The 18,911-nt window shown below is 35.3% G+C and overlaps 1 protein-coding gene across 6 annotated transcripts in view; it reads right to left on the reverse strand.

Annotated features, from left to right (window-relative positions):
- ATP2C1 (ATPase secretory pathway Ca2+ transporting 1) overlaps window positions 1–18,911 on the reverse strand; it is a 172,034-nt gene that overhangs the window by 61,779 nt on the left and 91,344 nt on the right. For all 6 annotated transcript variants that reach the window (XM_032869705.1, XM_032869709.1, XM_032869710.1 and 3 more), the window contains 4 exons: window positions 16,696–16,804; window positions 3,355–3,510; window positions 2,489–2,557; window positions 1,432–1,507 (listed from right to left, as the gene is read on the reverse strand). In XM_032869705.1, the coding sequence (XP_032725596.1) occupies window positions 1,432–1,507; window positions 2,489–2,557; window positions 3,355–3,510; window positions 16,696–16,804 (410 nt within the window). The remainder of the gene's footprint in view (window positions 1–1,431; window positions 1,508–2,488; window positions 2,558–3,354; window positions 3,511–16,695; window positions 16,805–18,911) is intronic.

The following is an 18,911-nucleotide window of genomic DNA, read 5'->3' on the forward strand; positions in this document are numbered from 1 at the left end:
AAATAAAATCTTTAAAAAAAAAAAAAAAAAAAAAAAAAAAAATAAAATGAGTCTCTTGCAGACAGCATATAATTGGGTCTTGTTTTTTTATCCAATCTGATACTCTGGGTCTTTTGATAGGGGCATTTAGCCCATTTATACTCAGAGTAACTACTGAAAGATATGAATTTAATGCCACTGTATTGTCTATAAGGTTACTGTTACTGTATATTGTCTCTGTTCCTTCTAGGCTCTCTCTTTGCTTAGAGGACCCAATATTTCTTGTAGGGCTGGTTTGGTAATCACAAATGCTTTTAGTTTCTGTTTGCCCTGGGTACCTTAAGTATTAAACTAAAATAAATTCTATTCAGTAAAATTTTAAGTGTCAAAAGTAAAAACTAAAGTAGTAGATTGATGTTCAAATAGATATAAACATAAACACTTTCCACAACATAGGGCTGGGACAGCCTTTATGAATAGAACAAAGACAGAAATTATAACTGCAAAGATTATTAACATGACAATTATATCAGAAGATGTTTCAATTATATCTCTCTCCTGTACCAAGTTTATTTCATTTATCCCTAAAAGGGAATTTAAAAATTGGAGGGAAAAAAATGTAACAAAAGGATGGATATCCTAATTATACAAAGAGCTGTTACCAACCTAACACTCAAACCACAAGATTAAAGATATATTGTCAGGTCATAAAATAAAAAGGACCAACACACATATGAGGAAAGTGTTCAATTTCTCTATAATAAATTGTCAAATAAAATAATGAGAAGTATTATATTTGTCTGTTAATGACAACAAAGTTGGCAAGAGTGCTGGATGAGATATACTTCTGCTTTGCTGATGAAAAATATTTATTTGGCAATATGAAACAAAAACATTTAAAAACATGCCAAAATTTTGAAAACTACATGGGTACTCTTTGACCCAATAATTTTTACTTTTAAGAATAAGATAACTGCACTGAAGAATCATTTACATAATTTTAAGAACTCAAAAAACATAGAAATGTCTACAAGAGGCCTAAGATTTTTTTTCCCACATAATGGAATACTATAAAACCTGTTTTATGACATCAATTTAATGAGCATCTATTTAATAACAAGATACTTATGAAGAAAATATGAAACAAAAAAGGAAAAGTTACTCCATAAAACATTATTATCCATTTTGTTGAAAACTAGAAACACAAATACTAAAATGATTACAGAAATGTTCCTTGATGATAGGAATTGTATGGAGTTCTAATTTATCTTTGTAGAAAAGGACAATGGTTGGGGGCTAGTTTTATTTTTTAAAAGTAGTAGTAAGCTAAAAATTAATTAAATGAATAAAAAAATTTACTCATCTATCTAAACTCCCCCTTCCCACTCAAAAACAAACAAACAACAAAACCTAAATAAATAGATGAGATACACATACTCACTCTTCTCTTACCTATTATACCAAAGGAATAAAAGGAAAGTTGTTTTCCTAAAAGGTCCATGCTCTTCTGCAGAGGGGTTTTTGGTGCCTTGACAAATTGGAGAAGAGTGTCATGATAATGAGCTAAATTCAGTAAAATATACTAAGTACCTGCTAAGTGCTTGACATATTCATGCTAGCTCAACATACTCATGACATGACATATACACCTCTCCCTTAAGATTAGTATTACTCCTTTTACTGGAGTAAAGGAAACTGAGGCTGAGACTTTTCAAAGCTTGTTTATTTGAAAAGGAGAATGCTCCCCATACCCGTTTTTGAGAAGAAATCTATTCTCCCTACCAGCTTCTCCAAGACTTTATTATCATCCACTGCCCCTCACTTTTCCAATCTTCTCTTTTCTGTATCCACAAACAAGCTTGCAACCCAACTCTTTTTCTCTAGCTGGCTCCCTGATCAGCTAACTTCCTTCTCTAGCACTCCCCTCACTGCCAAGCTTCTCACAATGGTTTTATACACTGCATCACATACTGGAATCTTGGCAGGTTACCTGAGAAATCCAGATGATTTGGGGAGAATATGACATTTGTAGAATGCAACTTTTTTATATATAAGAAAGTATTTTCAATGAGAGAACTAATCTTCAGCATGCTTAAACAAGAATATTTTCCAGGTTATTTTACTTTCCAATCTTTTCTCCCCATTACTTGGAATTAAATGAAGTTGGTAGTTTTGGTAGAAGACAAATATACTATTTAGAAAACTTTTTAAAATTAATTTAAAGCTAATTTCTAAAAAGAATAGGCCCTATAAATAATTGTCCATAAACCTTTTTCCCCTACAAACCATGAAGATCAAAATGTTTCAGCATATCAACAATGTCAATTCAAGCCCTTTTAAATACAATCTTTCCAATTAGGTTTTAAACAAAGACATCTGAGTGATATTCTGAATAAAATACTACTTTCAATAGTAAATAAAATAATTCACCAATATTTTCTGTTCCTGTACTTAAAACAGAGAACTTCAGATGTGGAATTAAAACATCATTAACAAAGTAAGTACTTACTTCTTCTGCTTGCATCATTTTAAAAACCTCTCCAAATTCAGAATTTTCTCCTGTTCCAATGACAATACCCTAAAGGGGAAAAACAGGAAAATATGTTTATATTCAGATAGAATCACCTCTCTCAAGCCAAAATAAATAAATTTAAAAATTAATTAATTAATTAAATTTAAAAAAAAAAAAAAAAAAAAAAACCTCTCATTCACTTTCTCCAAAGTCTTGCCCATAGTCAGGATGACTAACACACATATCCAAGGTTCCCTTAGTAAATTAACTCTGTGATATTACTATAGATCACTAGTACTTATGCCTTACTACAAAAAGTTCCGACCCAATTCTAAGGCCTATTCTTTAACTATATTAAAATTTCTGAAATTCAAAACTGTCTTATACTCAAGAGAGACATATAATGTAGTTTCTTTTTCCCCTCAAATACTACTGAATCGTGTCTTTTATATTTGTGAAATGTTAGGATCTAGGAAACCAAATACTTAAAATCCATCAGTAGGTGAATGATATATAGTCAGAAGGTAATAGCCAGTACCATTACCACAAATTAAAATTTTATTTAGCTAGTAATGAACATATCCATGTGCCACTGTTTCTAACTTAAAAAAAAAAAAACCCCAGATACTGAGGACTATGTTTTCTAAAGACTCCCTTATCTGGCAAATGGCAGAACTATGAACATACTACCCCTCAGGGACACAGGTCCTCCTTCGTCTCACAAACAGTGGCTATGATTTAGGTTCAATTCTGTCATTTGTCATCTATTTTTAAAAGAGCCACATAAAATTAGCAAAATAGAACTAAAAAGAAAGGTTGACAACAAAGGAATTGCCACTTTCAAAACAAGAGAAAAGAGTTACCTTTGCTTTGCCACATCTGACCAGTGTTCCCATGAAGGCAATGTTACTTCTTGATGCAAGATCTCCATTAGTTGCAGCCGGCTGAGGAGCAGTCACTTTAGAACAAGGTGTTGTCTCTCCTGTTAAGCTGGACTCATCAATGGAAAGATCCACAGCCTTGGAGAACATAAAGTACTCCATTAAGTTCAAGTCTGAAGACTCTCTGTGATATACTTAATATCTGAAGAGTTTGTAACCATCACTTCTTTCTCAAGTATTCCCTTTCTGATAATTACCCAAATCTTTTATTATATCCATTACTCTAAGAAGACCAGAATAAGTACAACCATATTTAAAATATGCAGTGAAGTCAACAAAATCCAGCATGCAAAACAGAATGCTATATTGGGAGACAAGATTAGCTTAAATTTCAAAATACAACTAAAGGAACACTAGCTGAGACTATCTGGAGAAAACAATTCTCATGATAAAATATTACTTCCTAATTCTGCCATAAACTGAAGTTATGAAAATGTGTTTGGCAGATTAAAAGCAGACATCCAGAAGAGAAATATGAATAAAAGATATAAAAAGTACTGAGAGAGAAATCATTTCATCATTTTGGGGGCAATTTTCATGAAACTTTGCTTGCTATATATATCCTTACATTTATCCAAAATGTATGTCAGCAAAAAAATCAAAAATGTACATAAATGTTTCCATGTAGATCAAAAATACCATACTCTCTTCCATCTGTGCAAGAGGATTCAATTCTGAGAGTTTCACTCCTAGCATAAGTAAGTTTTCACCTATCATAGCATGCCAAAAACAAATAAAATCATCATTTTATATGTGGAAAACATATTCTGAAAGTATGACCCAGAGAAAAATAGTTCCAAAGATGTTCATAGAAATTGAGTATAATGTGATAGATGACTCTCTCTCTCTCTCTCTCTCCCCCCCTTCTCTCTCTCACACACACACAGAATAGGAACTATAAAGTGCAAGCAGTATAAAATAAATTTAAAAATAAATAAATAAATAAAGTCAAATAAGTTTTAGAAATAACTGAGTTAAGAGTTAACAGCTTCCCCTACTTAGGTAGTGCTTCTTTAAACCTTCAACAGGTTAGTGTGAATCACCTCAACTGGAATACAGGTACAAAAGGAGCTGTCAAAGTTTGGTCCCAGCAGGACCAGCATAACCAGCATCATCTCTCCCTACCTCCTCAGAACTTGTTAGAAATTCACTACCCTACTTCAAATATGGAGGTGGGAGTGTAAACCTACAAGATTATTTATAAGCCCTCCAGGTGATTCTGAGGCATATTTAACTTTGGGAATCAATGGAATAGAGTGTCACAAATTTCTTTGATCCATTTTATTCTAGAAGCTCTCATTCTAGGGTCTTTAGGGTACTTTGAGAAACTAGGACCCAGTGCATGATTTTACTCATTTTACAGGTTAATCTGTTCACCCAAAAAACATTTATTGACTACCTATGTACTAGGCACTGAGATAGAACCTAGAAAATAAATAAGGAAATGAACCCAGAGCAGGTAAATGACTATAGTCATGCTGTTATTATAAACTGAGCTGGTGTTCTCAATTACGCCTCTTGACTGACTGCTCATACTATATGCAAAATACTCTAAGCTTGAAATCCCGCTGGGTGTTTTGGGGAGGAGCATGGTACAGAGGTGGAAATAATAAATTTCATCTTTTAAATGGCTCATATTTTCATGAGCATAAATATGTCATAGAAAAGAAATATTAAAAATTGGCTCATGGATTATCCCCATCCATACAGTAAAACTAAATTTTAACTTGATCAATTTCATTGATTCATTCACTTAAAAAATATTTATTAGTGCCAGGCCTTGTACTGTATCATACACAGTGATGATCTACAAAACTCCTCCTCTCTGAGAAAGGCAAAATTAATGTTTTTCCACTGAAGATTTTCTATTTTAGACATAAATCTTAAACACTGACAAATACACTTGGTGGCTGTCTATCAGAACAAAGAATGTGAAAATAATCTGACTTTTTAAAAAGGGAAGAAAAGCATAGCTTTATTGGCTCTGTCAGTGACCTCGCTCTTCAGTGTCAACCTTAGCAGTTCAATAACCATTTAATAGGAATTTTTGTTCAAATCAGGTTTTTCTACAAAAAAGAGATTATTTTTAGCACAATAGCAGTCAGCTCTGTCTAGTGTAGAAACTGATGTGGGGGGAAAAAGGAGCTTTAGATCTTTATTTTATATATATGTGTATATATTTGTATTATATATAAATCTATAATTTGTTAAATTATAAATGTATTAAAAAATTAAGAATAGGGCCCCTGGGTGGCTCAGTGGGTTAAGCCTCTGCCTTCGGCTCAGGTCATGATCTCAGGGTCCTGGGATCAAGTCCCGCATGGGGCTCTCTGCTCAGCAGGGAGCCTGCTTCCCCCCCCCCCGCTTGCCTCTCTGCCTATTTGTGATCTCTCTCTCTGTCAAATAAATAAATAAAATCTTTAAAAAAAAATTAAGAATATATTATCAATGGGGCACCTGGCTGGCTCAATCAATAGAGCAAATTACTACCAATACCAGGGTCCTGAATTTGAGCCCCACATTAGGCCTAAAGCTTACTTTAATTAAAAAAAATAAATTAAATAATACATTATCAATAAAATTTGTCCAAATCATACAATGTAGCAAACTGCACAGATCTCAGCTATCTGTTGAACAAGAATATCTTTTTAAACTTTTCTTAAGTAATTTCTACATCCAATGTGGGGCTTGAACTCAAGACCCAAAAGATCAAGAGTTGCATGTTCTTCCAACTGAGCCAGCCAGATGCCCTGAGCCAGACTATTTTCTAAGTTACAATGTATTTTCTCTTAAAGTGATTACAAGAGTTTCCGCAGGAAATAGTTTTGAGGGAGGGAAAGAAAGTCATTTCTAAGAAGGTGGTATTTAATGAATTAGGCAAGCCTATTACAGTTTAACAAAGTCACAATTTTATTCATCTTGAGAAGAAAGATATTAGAGGCATTTATTTTTCCATTGCATTTATGAGAATGATAAATGAGCAGGATAAAATGAAATCAAAGAACCAGCCAATTCCATGCCTTCTAGCCAGAAGTTTAAATATTAAACCTTCAGAAGAGCTGTTAATGAATAGGATAACTGATTATGTTTCACTTTCTCTGTATTATTCTTCAGGTACTCTACTGGAGGTGTGAATAAAAGACAATACAGTTCAAGAGTCAGAATATAAATAAAAGAATCGAGACGTATACATAATCCATATCTGAATATTTAACATCTGCAGAATAAAACTGGTTGAACAACTTCAAAGGATTATTCCTATAAAATAATAGGCAGAAAGAAACTAAAAGCCAAAGTCACATAAGTTTTCCTAAAAAGCAAAAAATTAATGCTTAAAAAAATTACAGTTAATATGAAACAATCAACAGCTATAAATAAGTTATTAAACTAAAGAAAGGCTTGGTATACTGCATGCTACTAAGTCAGTTACCTCTCTAGTCCAGAATTCAAAGAAAATCAGAAATGGCTTTCTTTCCCCAGAAAAGAATTCCAAACTAATCATCTGCAGTTGTCTGACCAGGACAAAATTTCTTACTTTTGGTCACAAAAATTAAGATTCCTCTTACTGTTTATCCAAATGAAGGAAAATGTAATTTAAACTTCTTCATGAGCTCTAGTTATTAGCAATCAAAGCCTAACCAACTAAAGTAGGGAAGCTGAAGGGACTCCATTTTAGAAAGGCTGCATCTCCACTATTTTTCTGTTAGGCCTCATTTACTTGTGTTCTGTATTCTGTTTCTGAATCAGCCAAAGAAGCTATGTTCCCACTTCAAGGGGGAAGCGAGAAAGTTAACCACTCTCTGAGTTTTGTCCTAGGTACCTAACACCTAACAACATCCAAGAGCCAGATCTTGAACATGTTCTTTGAACAAACCTCAGCTGACACTGGCATCAACACCCACTACTTTAGTCATTTATGGAATAACACCTATTGCTCACCTGACATTCACCTTTGATTAGACCCTACCCAGGATTCCTGAAGAACATGTATCTTAGACCTCTTTCAATATAAACCCCTAATCCCAAGCAATACCAAGATGCATTCTCTTCTCCTTTTCAAGTCTCCCAGACACCCCTCCTGCTATTTTCTGTCACTCACACTATTCAATAAACTCTGTTTTCACTTTCTCCTACTCATATTTGATTTCTATCCTACATGAAGCCAAGAACCCTCTTGGCTGCACCTATAGGAGCATTCCTTGGGTTCCTGGACCCAACCTACCTGCATCACAACCAAGTGTTATAAATTATTAAAAAGGCCTACATGAAATGGATTTTACCCCATGGTAAATATTTACATGAACTGTTAACTTTCTGACTTAAGTGGTAGACAGATTCAACTTGATCAAGTTGCTAATAACTTAAAGACCAGTATTTGGTCAACAATGATTTTGCTAAGACTACTTAAAGAAAACAAATTTCAAAAAGGGACCGACCTACCTTTGCAACAGTCCTTTCCTACTCATTTGAATTGAAAATCTTAAAGCAAAGAGACTAAGTCTCATTTCAAACCCTCCCATAATGTCTTTTTATATTCTAGTGACTTAATGAGAAAAAAAGTTTTCTCTTCAACATTTTAAACATAAATAGCATTCCTCAGCTCACCCTGCTTTTTAACAAATGATCTATAAAGAATCGGACAACAAAACCCTAATAAGCACAGCTCAAGCTTATACAGTCTAAGAGAATCAACATTCCCAGTGCTCTACATATGGGTGGGTTTTCCAAACTGAATAATGACAATACTACTTCAGAAATATACATCCTTTCCAAAGCCAAAATGAGTGATTACACCGAACAGTTTTTAGTAAACAGGAATGTTTCTAAATTCCACGAATATACTGTATACCTTCACCAATATTCTACTCAATTTCATTTGACAGCTAATTTAAAAAATGCTTCTTTTTAACAAGTCTGTACATGTTTAATAATTCAGAAATTTTTAAAACCAAAGTTTCAGTGATAAATTACAATAAGAGGGGGAGCAACACACTGTAAATCAATTTATCAAGGTGACCTATCAAAAAAATACACTGAAGTTGATATAAAAACTTGTGAATAGGGCACTCAAAAAATTGGTCCCTCTACTAAAACAATCATAGGCTGGCAAAAACTTGACAGAATCAACTCTTGAATCAAAAGCTTAAAACAACCAAGGAAGTGTTTAATGAAGGAAAAGGCAGCTGAATTTTGGTAAGAAGGTCCTGTGGCATTTTTGTTTACCTGTCTAATATGCCAACCGCCCAGAGAAGCTGTACTGGCTGTGGGGACAGATGCATGTCTTCCTGTTGCAGCTTACTGGCAGTTGGGGCTAAAAAAGACCTTGTTCTTAAAAAGACTATATTTCTGTGTTTTAACCTGTCTGGCAGTTCCCTGGGGGACTGGTGCAGAGGCTAATATTTATTTCACCACTCCACTCCAATGCAACTACAGTGACTTTTTGGCTGTCTGCCAAAGGATTAAGGACATATACTAATAGGCAAGGGACTAGGAATAAAGCAAGTAGCAGACACAACCAAAAGACTAGGAAGAAAGAAGCCAAAGAGGAAATTTTGTGAGAGAAAATGAGCTTGGAAGGGCTGCCACATATACCAGGGAAGACAGAGTGCAAAATGGATGCCTATAACCATATGTGTGCTCAGAAAGACCTGAGAAGACCCTAGACTTGCATTATGACAGATCTGTGGATTTGGCACAAGCAGGTAAAGGTGAAGGCAGGTTTGGAGACAGCCTAGGTTCAACGATCAAGAAATGCCCCAACTCAAAGACAAGTTACAAAGACCAAGAGAGTAGTAACTGTTTTTCCTCTTTGAATCGGCAAAGATAAAGCTGACTGTTGAAATAATGGAACAGAAACATCAGTGACCACACGTAAAAAGGAATACAGTCTTTGGCCGGCGGGGGGGGTGGGGGGGTGGATTGTAACTTTTTTTTTTTTTTTTTAAGTAAAGTGACTAAACAAATTCAACCACTGCAACTCTCAACAATAAAAAAAAAAAAAACTTGAGGAAGGGTAGAATTTAATGTACAGAATTATGACAGTACAACATTCAAAATATGTTTTCAACAAAAAATTATAAATACAAAAAAAACCAAAAGAATGACCTATTCACAGGAAAAAATGAACTGACAAAAATAAAATCATCCCTCAGCAAGGCCAGACACTGGACTTACCAGAAAGACTTTAAATCACTGTCTTATATATGCTCAGTAAACTAAAGAAAACCATGGACAAAGAACTAAAGGAAATCAGGAAAACAATTAATTTTAAAAAAAAAAAAAGACTACCACCTGAGAGAAAGAAAACATAAAAAGAAAACAAACAGAAATCCTGATGCTAAAAGTACAATTGAAATGATAAGTTCCCTGGAGGGGTTCAATAGCAGATCTGAAAAAGGACAGGGGAAAAAATAAGCAAACAAAAAGACAGGACAACTGAAATTAACCAGTCTAAAGGACAGAGAGGAAAAAAAATAAGAAAAATGAACAGAACTTGAGGTACCTGTGGGACATCATCAAACACAGCAATATAAGTATAATGTAGTGGGGGGGGGGGAATGAAATGGGCAGAAAGAATATTTGTAAAGATAATGGAATGAAAAGTTCCCAAATTTAATAAAAGACATCAATCTATATATCAAAGAAGCTCAATAAACTCCAAAAAGTAAAAAACTCAAACCCATCTAGTTTGACAGATATAATCAGACTGCTGAAAGACAAAGACACAATCATGAAAACAGCAAAGATGAAGGAACTCATCACATATACTCAATAAGATTAGCAGCCCATTTCTTACTGGAAACCATGGAGGCTAGAACCAAGACATATCTAAAGTGCTATAAGAAAAAAAAAAAAAAAAAGACCAAAAAGAAGCCTACATCCAGCAAAACTATCTTTCAAAAATGAAGAAAAATTAGAACATTTCCACTTAAACAAAAGTTAAGATAATTCATTACTAGCAGACATGCCCCACAAGAAATGCTGAAATAGAGTCTTTCAAGCTAAAACAAACGGAGATCGGAAAGTAACTCAAAGCCATATGAAGAAATAAACTCCAGTAAACATAACTACACATGGAAATATAAATGCAATCATTATTTTATTTTTACTTTGTGACTCCCCAAATTTCCTGATTTATATAATGTGCTTAGAAATATATGGCAAATAGGCACAGAATGCATAAAAATATAGTTTGTGACAACAACATGAAGGTAGAGGCAAAGCAAGCTGTATAGGAGCTAAGTTTTTGCATGCTAGTGAGAAAAGTTGGCATGAATTCAAACCACAGTACTAAATTTAGGATTTTTTTTTAATCTATTTATTTGTCAGAGAGACAGCAAGTGCGAATGCAAGCACACAAAAAGGCAGAGTGGCAGGCAGAGAGAAGTGGACTCCCCACTAAGTAGAAAGCCAAACATTGCGCTTGATCCTGGGATGCCAGGATCATGACCTGAGCTGAAAGCAGACATTTAAATGCCTAAGCAACCCAGGCGTCCCTAAATTTAGGATGTAACTGAAATCCACATCATAACCACCAAGAAAATATGTAAAAAGTGTACAGAAAAAAAATTCAGGAGGTAATCTAAATGTATTTTTTAAAAACCTCAAACACACAAAAAAAGGAGAGATTAGAGAAAGTGAGGAAAAAATATAACACATACAGAAAACAAATAGAAGGGGTGCCTGGGTAGCTCAGTTGGTTAAATGACTGCCTTCAGCTCCAGTCATGATCCCAGGGTCCTGGGACCAAGCCCCACATCAGGCTCCCTGCTCAGTGGGAGGCCTGCTTCTCCTTCTCCCTCTGCTGCTCCCCCTGCCTGTGCTCTCTTGCTTTCTGTCAAATAAATAAATAAAATCTAAAAAAAAAAAAAAAAAAAAGGAAAGAAAGAAAACAAATAGCAAAATGGCCTAAGAAAGTCCTCTATCAATAATCACTTTAAATGTAAATGGATTTATAACAGAATGGTATATACATACAATGGAATACTATTTGGCAATAAAAAGCAATGAAATATTGATATGTGCTACAACATGGATGAATCCTGAAAACAGTGTTAACTAAAGGAAGGCAGACACAAAAGACTACATAGTATTTAATTCCATTTATAATGAAATGTCCAGAATAGGTACATGTATACAGACAGAGCAAGCAAATTAGTGCCTACCAGACACTGGGGCAGGGGAAAGGACATACAGACTACTAAAAGGTGAAGGTGTTCTTTGGGGAGTGATAAAAATGTTCTACAATTAACACTGTGGTGATGGTTGCACAATTCAGACTATATGGAAAGTGACCGCATGATAGATTTTAAATGTGCAAATTGTTTTGAGTGTGCATTACATCTCAGTGAAGTTTTGTATGTGTGTTTTTTTTTTTTTTAATCTTTCTATATGTGGTACATAGACCAGCACTTTTGGCATGGACTAATAGCTAGTTAAGAATGCAGACTCTTTGGGCACCTGGGTGGCTCAGTTGGTTGAGCATCTTGAGCATCTCCTGCAGCTCGAGTTGTGATCCCAAGGTTCCTGAATTGAGCCCCCTATCACCTTGCTCTGCAGGGAGCCTGCTTGTGCTCCTGCACTCTCTCTGTTAAATAAATAGTAAAATCTTTAAAAAAAAAAAAAAAAAAAGAATGCAGACTCTTGGCCCCACCCCAGAGCTGCCAAAACAAAACCCAGAGATTCCTATGTACCTTCAAAGTTAGGATATAATGCCCTGGGGCAACTCTGTCACAGTGAGAAAACAAGAGACCTAGTTAAGTGGCTTACCTAAACTCATATGGTCAATTCATAATACACACTTTATTCTTTGAATTACAGTTGTTTGCAAATTGCCCTTTCTCCCAGTAGAAAGGGCACAAATTGTATCTTTTCACTTCCTAGCCCTAAAACCTGGTACAGTGTTCTATAAACGATACTCAAATATTTACTGAATGGCTAAAATGACCTCTTAACACAGACCAATTTCCAAAAAGAGGCATTACATCTTGCCTAAACTAGCTCCGTTAACAAAATAAGTAAATTTAACATACCATTAAATGCGCTTATATTCTAGCAAATGCTTGAAAATAATTTTTTTTTTTCAAAAAGCATAGCAGACAAAGCTGGATTCTGAGTTTCACCAGAATATCAAGGTTTTCACTGAGTAAATGGAAAATATATTTTGTAACTCAGGAAATCAGAATGCTCTTACACAGAAAGATAGCTCCTCTAATGAAATTACCCAACTCAGAGGAAGGGTCTTAGCAAAAGTGTGCGTAAAACTGGTAAAACTGTGAGCTTTACTGAAAGGGACATAAAGTTTCAGTCAAGAAGACTATCTTTGACTCCTTCTACTGGTAGGTAGCCAAAGTAGATCTTTGCTCTTCATCATTGGTTTTTACTTGGGAACTAAGGAATAGGAGGGAATAACTCTAAAGAAACCAAAAACTACTCACTGAGCTAAACTACTATAACAAAGTATATGGATGTGTGATGTTAAAAGGCTCACTATGTAATGCCAACTGGCTTGTTTTAAGTTGGGACTTCTGAACAAAGCCCCCAGTAGGCTTTTACTCCTAGTGGAGATATCTTTTGACCCGGGTTTAAATGAAAACCAGTTTTCAATTGAAAATTCAGGGTTATAAAATTGGCTAATTCTTGGCCTTCAGGCATATAACTGGTGGTTCTCTTTAAAAAAGTTTGATATAGGGCACCTAGGTGGCTCAGCTGGTTAGGCGACTGCTTTTAGCTCAGGTCACGATGCTGGAGTCCCCGGATTGAGTCCCGCATAGAGCTCCCTGTTCGGGAAGGAGTCTGCTTCTCCCTCTGACCCTCCCCTCTTCTCATGCTCACTCTCTCTCTCTCTCTCTCTCCCTCTCAAATAAATAAATAAAATCTTTTAAAAAGAACAAATAAATAAATAAATAAAAAGTTTGACAAACTTAGAAAATCATATAAAAACATTAAAAAAAAAGAAAGAAATTGTCCCCAGTGTCTAGATCTTAGACAGCTTCAAAGAATGATATAAGCTACCCATAAGCAAGTGCCACAAAAAAGTGTGTCCATGGAATTACTCATTCAGAACTTCAAGTAAAAGAAAAAACTTGCTACATTGCAGGCAACATTTCAGGCTTAGTCAGAAAGTTAAACCTGAGAGAAGTAAAATATTTTCAATAGACAAAAGAAACCCTCTTTTTCTTTGACTCCTAGATTGTTTTCTCTCACAAAGAATTGTTTGTTCAAATATTGATACTTTACTGAAACAATAAGAAAAATACGTTACATTTCCAAAAAGGCAAAATGTACAGTTATGTAGGTATGGTCTATAAGATTCCTTCATCTAAAGTCACAGTCTGACCAATCCATTAGCTACCACCAATTAATGGTCAGTGGTGCCTCTTCTCAGATACTATTAAAAATTAAAATAAAAGCCCTCAGGAAAAAAAAACTGAAAAACATACCCATAGCTCAATTTCTGTTTTACTATACGAGCTCCATCAGTGACTCTAAGGCTCCTAAGTTAGTAGATAATGAAGGATGGTAGGAAGGCAGGTAGGCAGGTATGGACAAGGTTTTCCACCACCCACCCACCTACCCCCACATCCCAAACCCCAGCTTCCACGCCCCCGCCCCACCCTAAGAGGAAATCACACTTAAAAGGATTTTACACCACCCTGGAAGGAGCCCTCCATCCTTTCCCAGTGACAAAAATCTGATTAGATACAGGCACAGGAGGGTTAATTAGGTTAAAACAGCCAGTCAACAAACCCATAAAAACCCCTAGCCTTACAAATTCCAGTGGCAACCCTCTCAGATCTCGTCCTTCCTCAAGCCTTGCTTTGCTGCCCACCACTCTTTGGTCTACCTCTTCATTATTTGAACCAATGTTCAAATAATTGAATATTATTGAATATCAAATAATAATTATTTGAACCAGGCACTGACGGAGAAAAAAATTCTGTGACAGTAAGATTACTGCCATCAACACATACTGGTTCATTCCTTGGCTATGGAAAATGACTCAGGTAAGAAAACAAAATACAGAATTCCTTAAGTTATCAATATTAATCTTCTTTAAGGATTTACAAATGACAGCCTCAGCCTGCTATGGACTGAATTGTGTCCCAGTAAAATTCATGTTGAAGTTTTAATCTCCAATATGATGGTAATTACCTTGAGAAATAACTAGAGTTAGATGAGCTTGTGTGGGTGAGGCCCTCAAAATGAGATTAGTGGCTTTATAAGAAGTGGAAGAGAGCCAATCACTCTCCCAACCCACCCAGTCTGTGGTATTTGATTACAATAGCCTGACCTGACTTAAGACACAGCCTACAAACAAATAATACCAAATAAAAGTTGTGAAGCACTCATATCACTGAACTTGTAACTATAATGCCCAGGCAAGTTTTATAGTCAAAATCTGAACCTTCGAAATTTATGATAGGTTCCCTACAGTTGCAACATGACAACATTAAGTCTTTTTTCCTATTTGCACATGAATTCTGAAATAATTAATTCTTAGGTCAATTAACCCTTATTTAAATGAAAACCCTAAATATTTTACCAAGTTAAATGGTGTTTTAAAGTTTGTATGTCATTATACTGCTCAAAATGTTCAAATAATGGGAAACACCATCTTCTTACTACCCTACTGAGGAGGTCTGCTTCTAAACTGGAAGAAAAGGACTCCAGAATAAATGATGATATAAACTCCAAATTAGGGCCCTCTGGGGAAAGAGAAGATGATTACATCAAGTGACAAAACTACCAAATCTCTAAGGAATAATAATCCAAGGTCTTCTCCTAAACTAAGTATTAGGAATAGAAATAGAAAGGAGAGGAAATGAGTAAAAAAAAAAAAGATATAAAAAGATAAACTAAGAGCAGAAAATAATAAAGCAAAATTAACAATATTCCCTTGTCATATTATCAATTATTTCCTCTAACCAATTAAAGCAATCTGGTATCTTCCTAAGGAGAAACTGTTAAGTATTTGAAAAAAAAAGGCCATTACTTCAGGACTAAACAAAGTCTGTTCTTATAGTTCAGAAAGGTTCTTTAGGCTTTCCATAACCTCTAAGAACACTCGGATTTGGGGACATAGTAAGTATTCAAAGACTGACACCTCTACAGGTGTTGATGAACAACAGCCTGTTAATTCCAAAAAGTAGATGAGACTGGCATGCTAAACCAGGTGCCTAACTCCATTTTCTAGCCAATCTATTCTATACACTGTGGCCAGATTAAGGGTAAGATTATTTGCCAGCTGCACATGACCTTCAAATCTAATTCCTAACCAATAAAATCTGAAGTAAAGCTTTGCATCCAAGGCTCCCTGAATCTGATTCCACCATATATTTTCTACCCCTAACATATTCTAGCCCTGTACTATACAGTAGGACATTCATAGTGATCTGAATAATGCTGCTTCATGGACTTCCTCGTCTCTGCCTAGTACCACCCTTCGATTCTTACCACCAAAGCTATGTTGTCTGAGGCATTATCTGATTTTCACTCAAATCAGAAGTAACCGCTCTTTTCTCTAAATTTTCATACTCCACTCTTTGTACTTCTCTTAGTCACTTACCAGGTTCTATCTTATTATATGGTGAGTGATTTATGTACACAAATAGTATGCTCCCTGATCAGAAGGACCCATTACATCATCTTTGTGTCTCCCACAAGACCTACCACACATTTTCATAAAGATCAGCTGATTCACTAATGGATATCTCAAAAGACTCTGTGGTAAAGATAAATATATTTTAAGAAAAGAAGACATGTTTATATATGTTACATTTTAAACTTGAAAACCCAAGAGTCCAAATCAACTATGCATTAATTCTTAAAATTACTAATGTCTATCCTTCAATCTACATCCAAGTATTTTCACTCCTCAGATTACCAAATGCTGTGGTCTGAATATGTGTCCCCATTGCAACTTTATATGCTGAAATCCTAACCCTCAAACATAAGGTAATAGGAGGTGTGACTTTTGAGATGTGCTTAAGTAGTGAGGGTGGAGCTCTCACAAATGGGATTAGTCTTCTTATAAAAGAGACCACCTCAGAGCATCCTAGCCCCTTCCACCATGTAAGGACAGAGAGAAGGCACCAGCTATGAACCAGAGGAGGACCTCATCAGAATGCAACTGGGCTGAACCCTCAATCTTGAATTTCCCAGCCTCCAGAACTATCAGAAATAATCTTCAGTCGTTTATAAGCAATACAGGCTATGATATTTCATTACAGCAGCCTAAAGAAATTAAAACAACAAACTTACCTCAAACAAGCGTAAATCAGCAGGAACTCTGTCCCCAACAGAAAGGCAAACTGTATCACCTGGAACCAAGTCTCGAGCAAGTGTATGTTCCAATTTTCCTTCACGTACACTGTAACAAAAACAACCATGGCTAAAAAAAGAAAGCCACTCCACTTATTTAAAAAAAAAATTTCTAGTGGATTCACCCAAGGAAAAATACATTGTAGTATTATTAACACTTCAAAGAAGCTAAGTGAAAAAGAAACTAAGCAAACAATTATTCTTCTATTTTTGGTAATTAAGACGTTTGGATGGCAAAAAAAATCATTGAAAAAAGTGACCAGTTGTCATTCAAATGTAAAATGTGAAAACTGAAGCAACCTTATTCTGGGTCTGTTTGATTGGGCATCACTGCAATCCCAGCAGTGCTTAGCACATAGTCACACAAGGGAAAAAAGCTTCTGTTGAATAAATCGATGTCTCAAAATCTCCATATTAGAACTTGAAAGTTTTAATATTACAACTTTCTGAACAGAACATGAATTTTTCACATTGGACTAATGATTTCTACCTTGTGTTTAGAGAAATTGATGCCATAAAGTATACTGTACTACTCCTATCCAATTTTTTTTTAAGAGTGAAAACCCATTTTCATTTGTCTCCATGTACTTTTTTATTTCCTCTTTGATTTCTTGATTGGCCCATTCATTTAGCAGCATGCCATGTAGCTTCCATGCATTTGTGTTCTTTCCAGATTTTTTCTTGTGACGATTTCCAGTTTCATATCATTGTGGTCAGAAAAGATGTATGATATAATTTTAATCTTTTGAATTTATTGAGACTTATTCTGTGGCCTAGGATGTGATCTATTCTGAAGAATGTCCCATGTGCACTTGAATATGTACTCCACTGTTTTGGGGTGGAATGTTCTGAATATATATATTAGGACAATTTGGTCTAATGTGTCACTCAAAGTCATTGTTTCCTTGCTGATTTTCTAAAAAAAAAAAAAAAAAAAAAAAAAATCAACTGTCTAAAATCTTTGGGACGCAGCAAAAATTGTTCTAAGAGGGAAGTTCATAGCAATACAGGCCTACCTCAAGAAACAAGAAAAATCTCAAATAAAGAAGCTGGAAAAAGCAGAATAAAGCCAAATCCAGTAGAAGGAAGAAAATATTAAAGATCAGAACAGAAATAAATAAAATGAAGACCAAAAAATCAATAGAACAGATCAATAAAGCTAGGAGCCAATTCTTTGAAAAGATCAACAAAACTGATAAACCTTTAGCCAGACTCCTCAAGAAAATAAGAGGGAGGACTCAAATAAGTAAAATCAGAAATAAAGCAGGAAAAATAACAATATCACAGAAATACAAAGAATTATAAGAGAATATTATGACAAATTACATGCCAACAAACTGGACAACTTTGAAGAAATGGATAAATTCCTAAAAACATATAGCCTTCCAAGACTGAATCAGGAAGAAAGAAAATTGAACAGACTAATTACCAGTAATGAAATTCCCAGTAAAAGTCCAGGACTAGGTGGATTCACAGGTGAATTTTCTTTTTAAAGATTTTACTTATTTATTTGACAGAGAGAGAGCAGGAGAACACAGCAGGGGGAGTGGCAGAGGGAGAAGCAGGCTTCCCAACTGAGCAGGGAACCCGATGAGGGCTCAAACCCAGGACCCTGGGATTGTGACCTGAGCCGAAGGCAGTTGTTTAACCAACTGAGCCACCCAGGCGCCCCTCGCAGGTGAATTTTACCCAGCATTTAAAGAAGAGTTAATAACTATTCTTCTCAAACAATTCCTAAAAATAGAAGACAAAAGCTTCCAAATTCCTTATATGAGGCCAACATTACCCTGACACCAAAAACCAGATTAATACAGTATAAAATATAAAAGCTACAGGCATTTATCTCTGATGAAGACAGATGTAAAGATCCTCAAAAAAATATAAGCAAGGGGCACCTGGGTGGCTCAGTGGGTTAAAGCCTCTGCCTTCAGCTCAGTTCATGATCCCAGGGTCCTGGGATCGAGCCCACATCAGGCTCTCTGCTCAGTGGGGAGCCTGCTTCCCACTCTCTCTCTCTGCCTGCCTCACTGCCTACTTGTGATCTCTCTCTGTCAAATAAATAAATAAATAAAATTTAAAAAATATATATATATATATATATATAAGCAAATCAAATCCAACAACACATTAAAAATATCATTCACCACAATCAAGTA

This window comes from Lontra canadensis, unplaced genomic scaffold (assembly GCF_010015895.1).
Source record: "Lontra canadensis isolate GAN:19392208 unplaced genomic scaffold, GSC_riverotter_1.0 scaffold38, whole genome shotgun sequence".
Lineage (NCBI taxonomy): Eukaryota > Metazoa > Chordata > Mammalia > Carnivora > Mustelidae > Lontra > Lontra canadensis.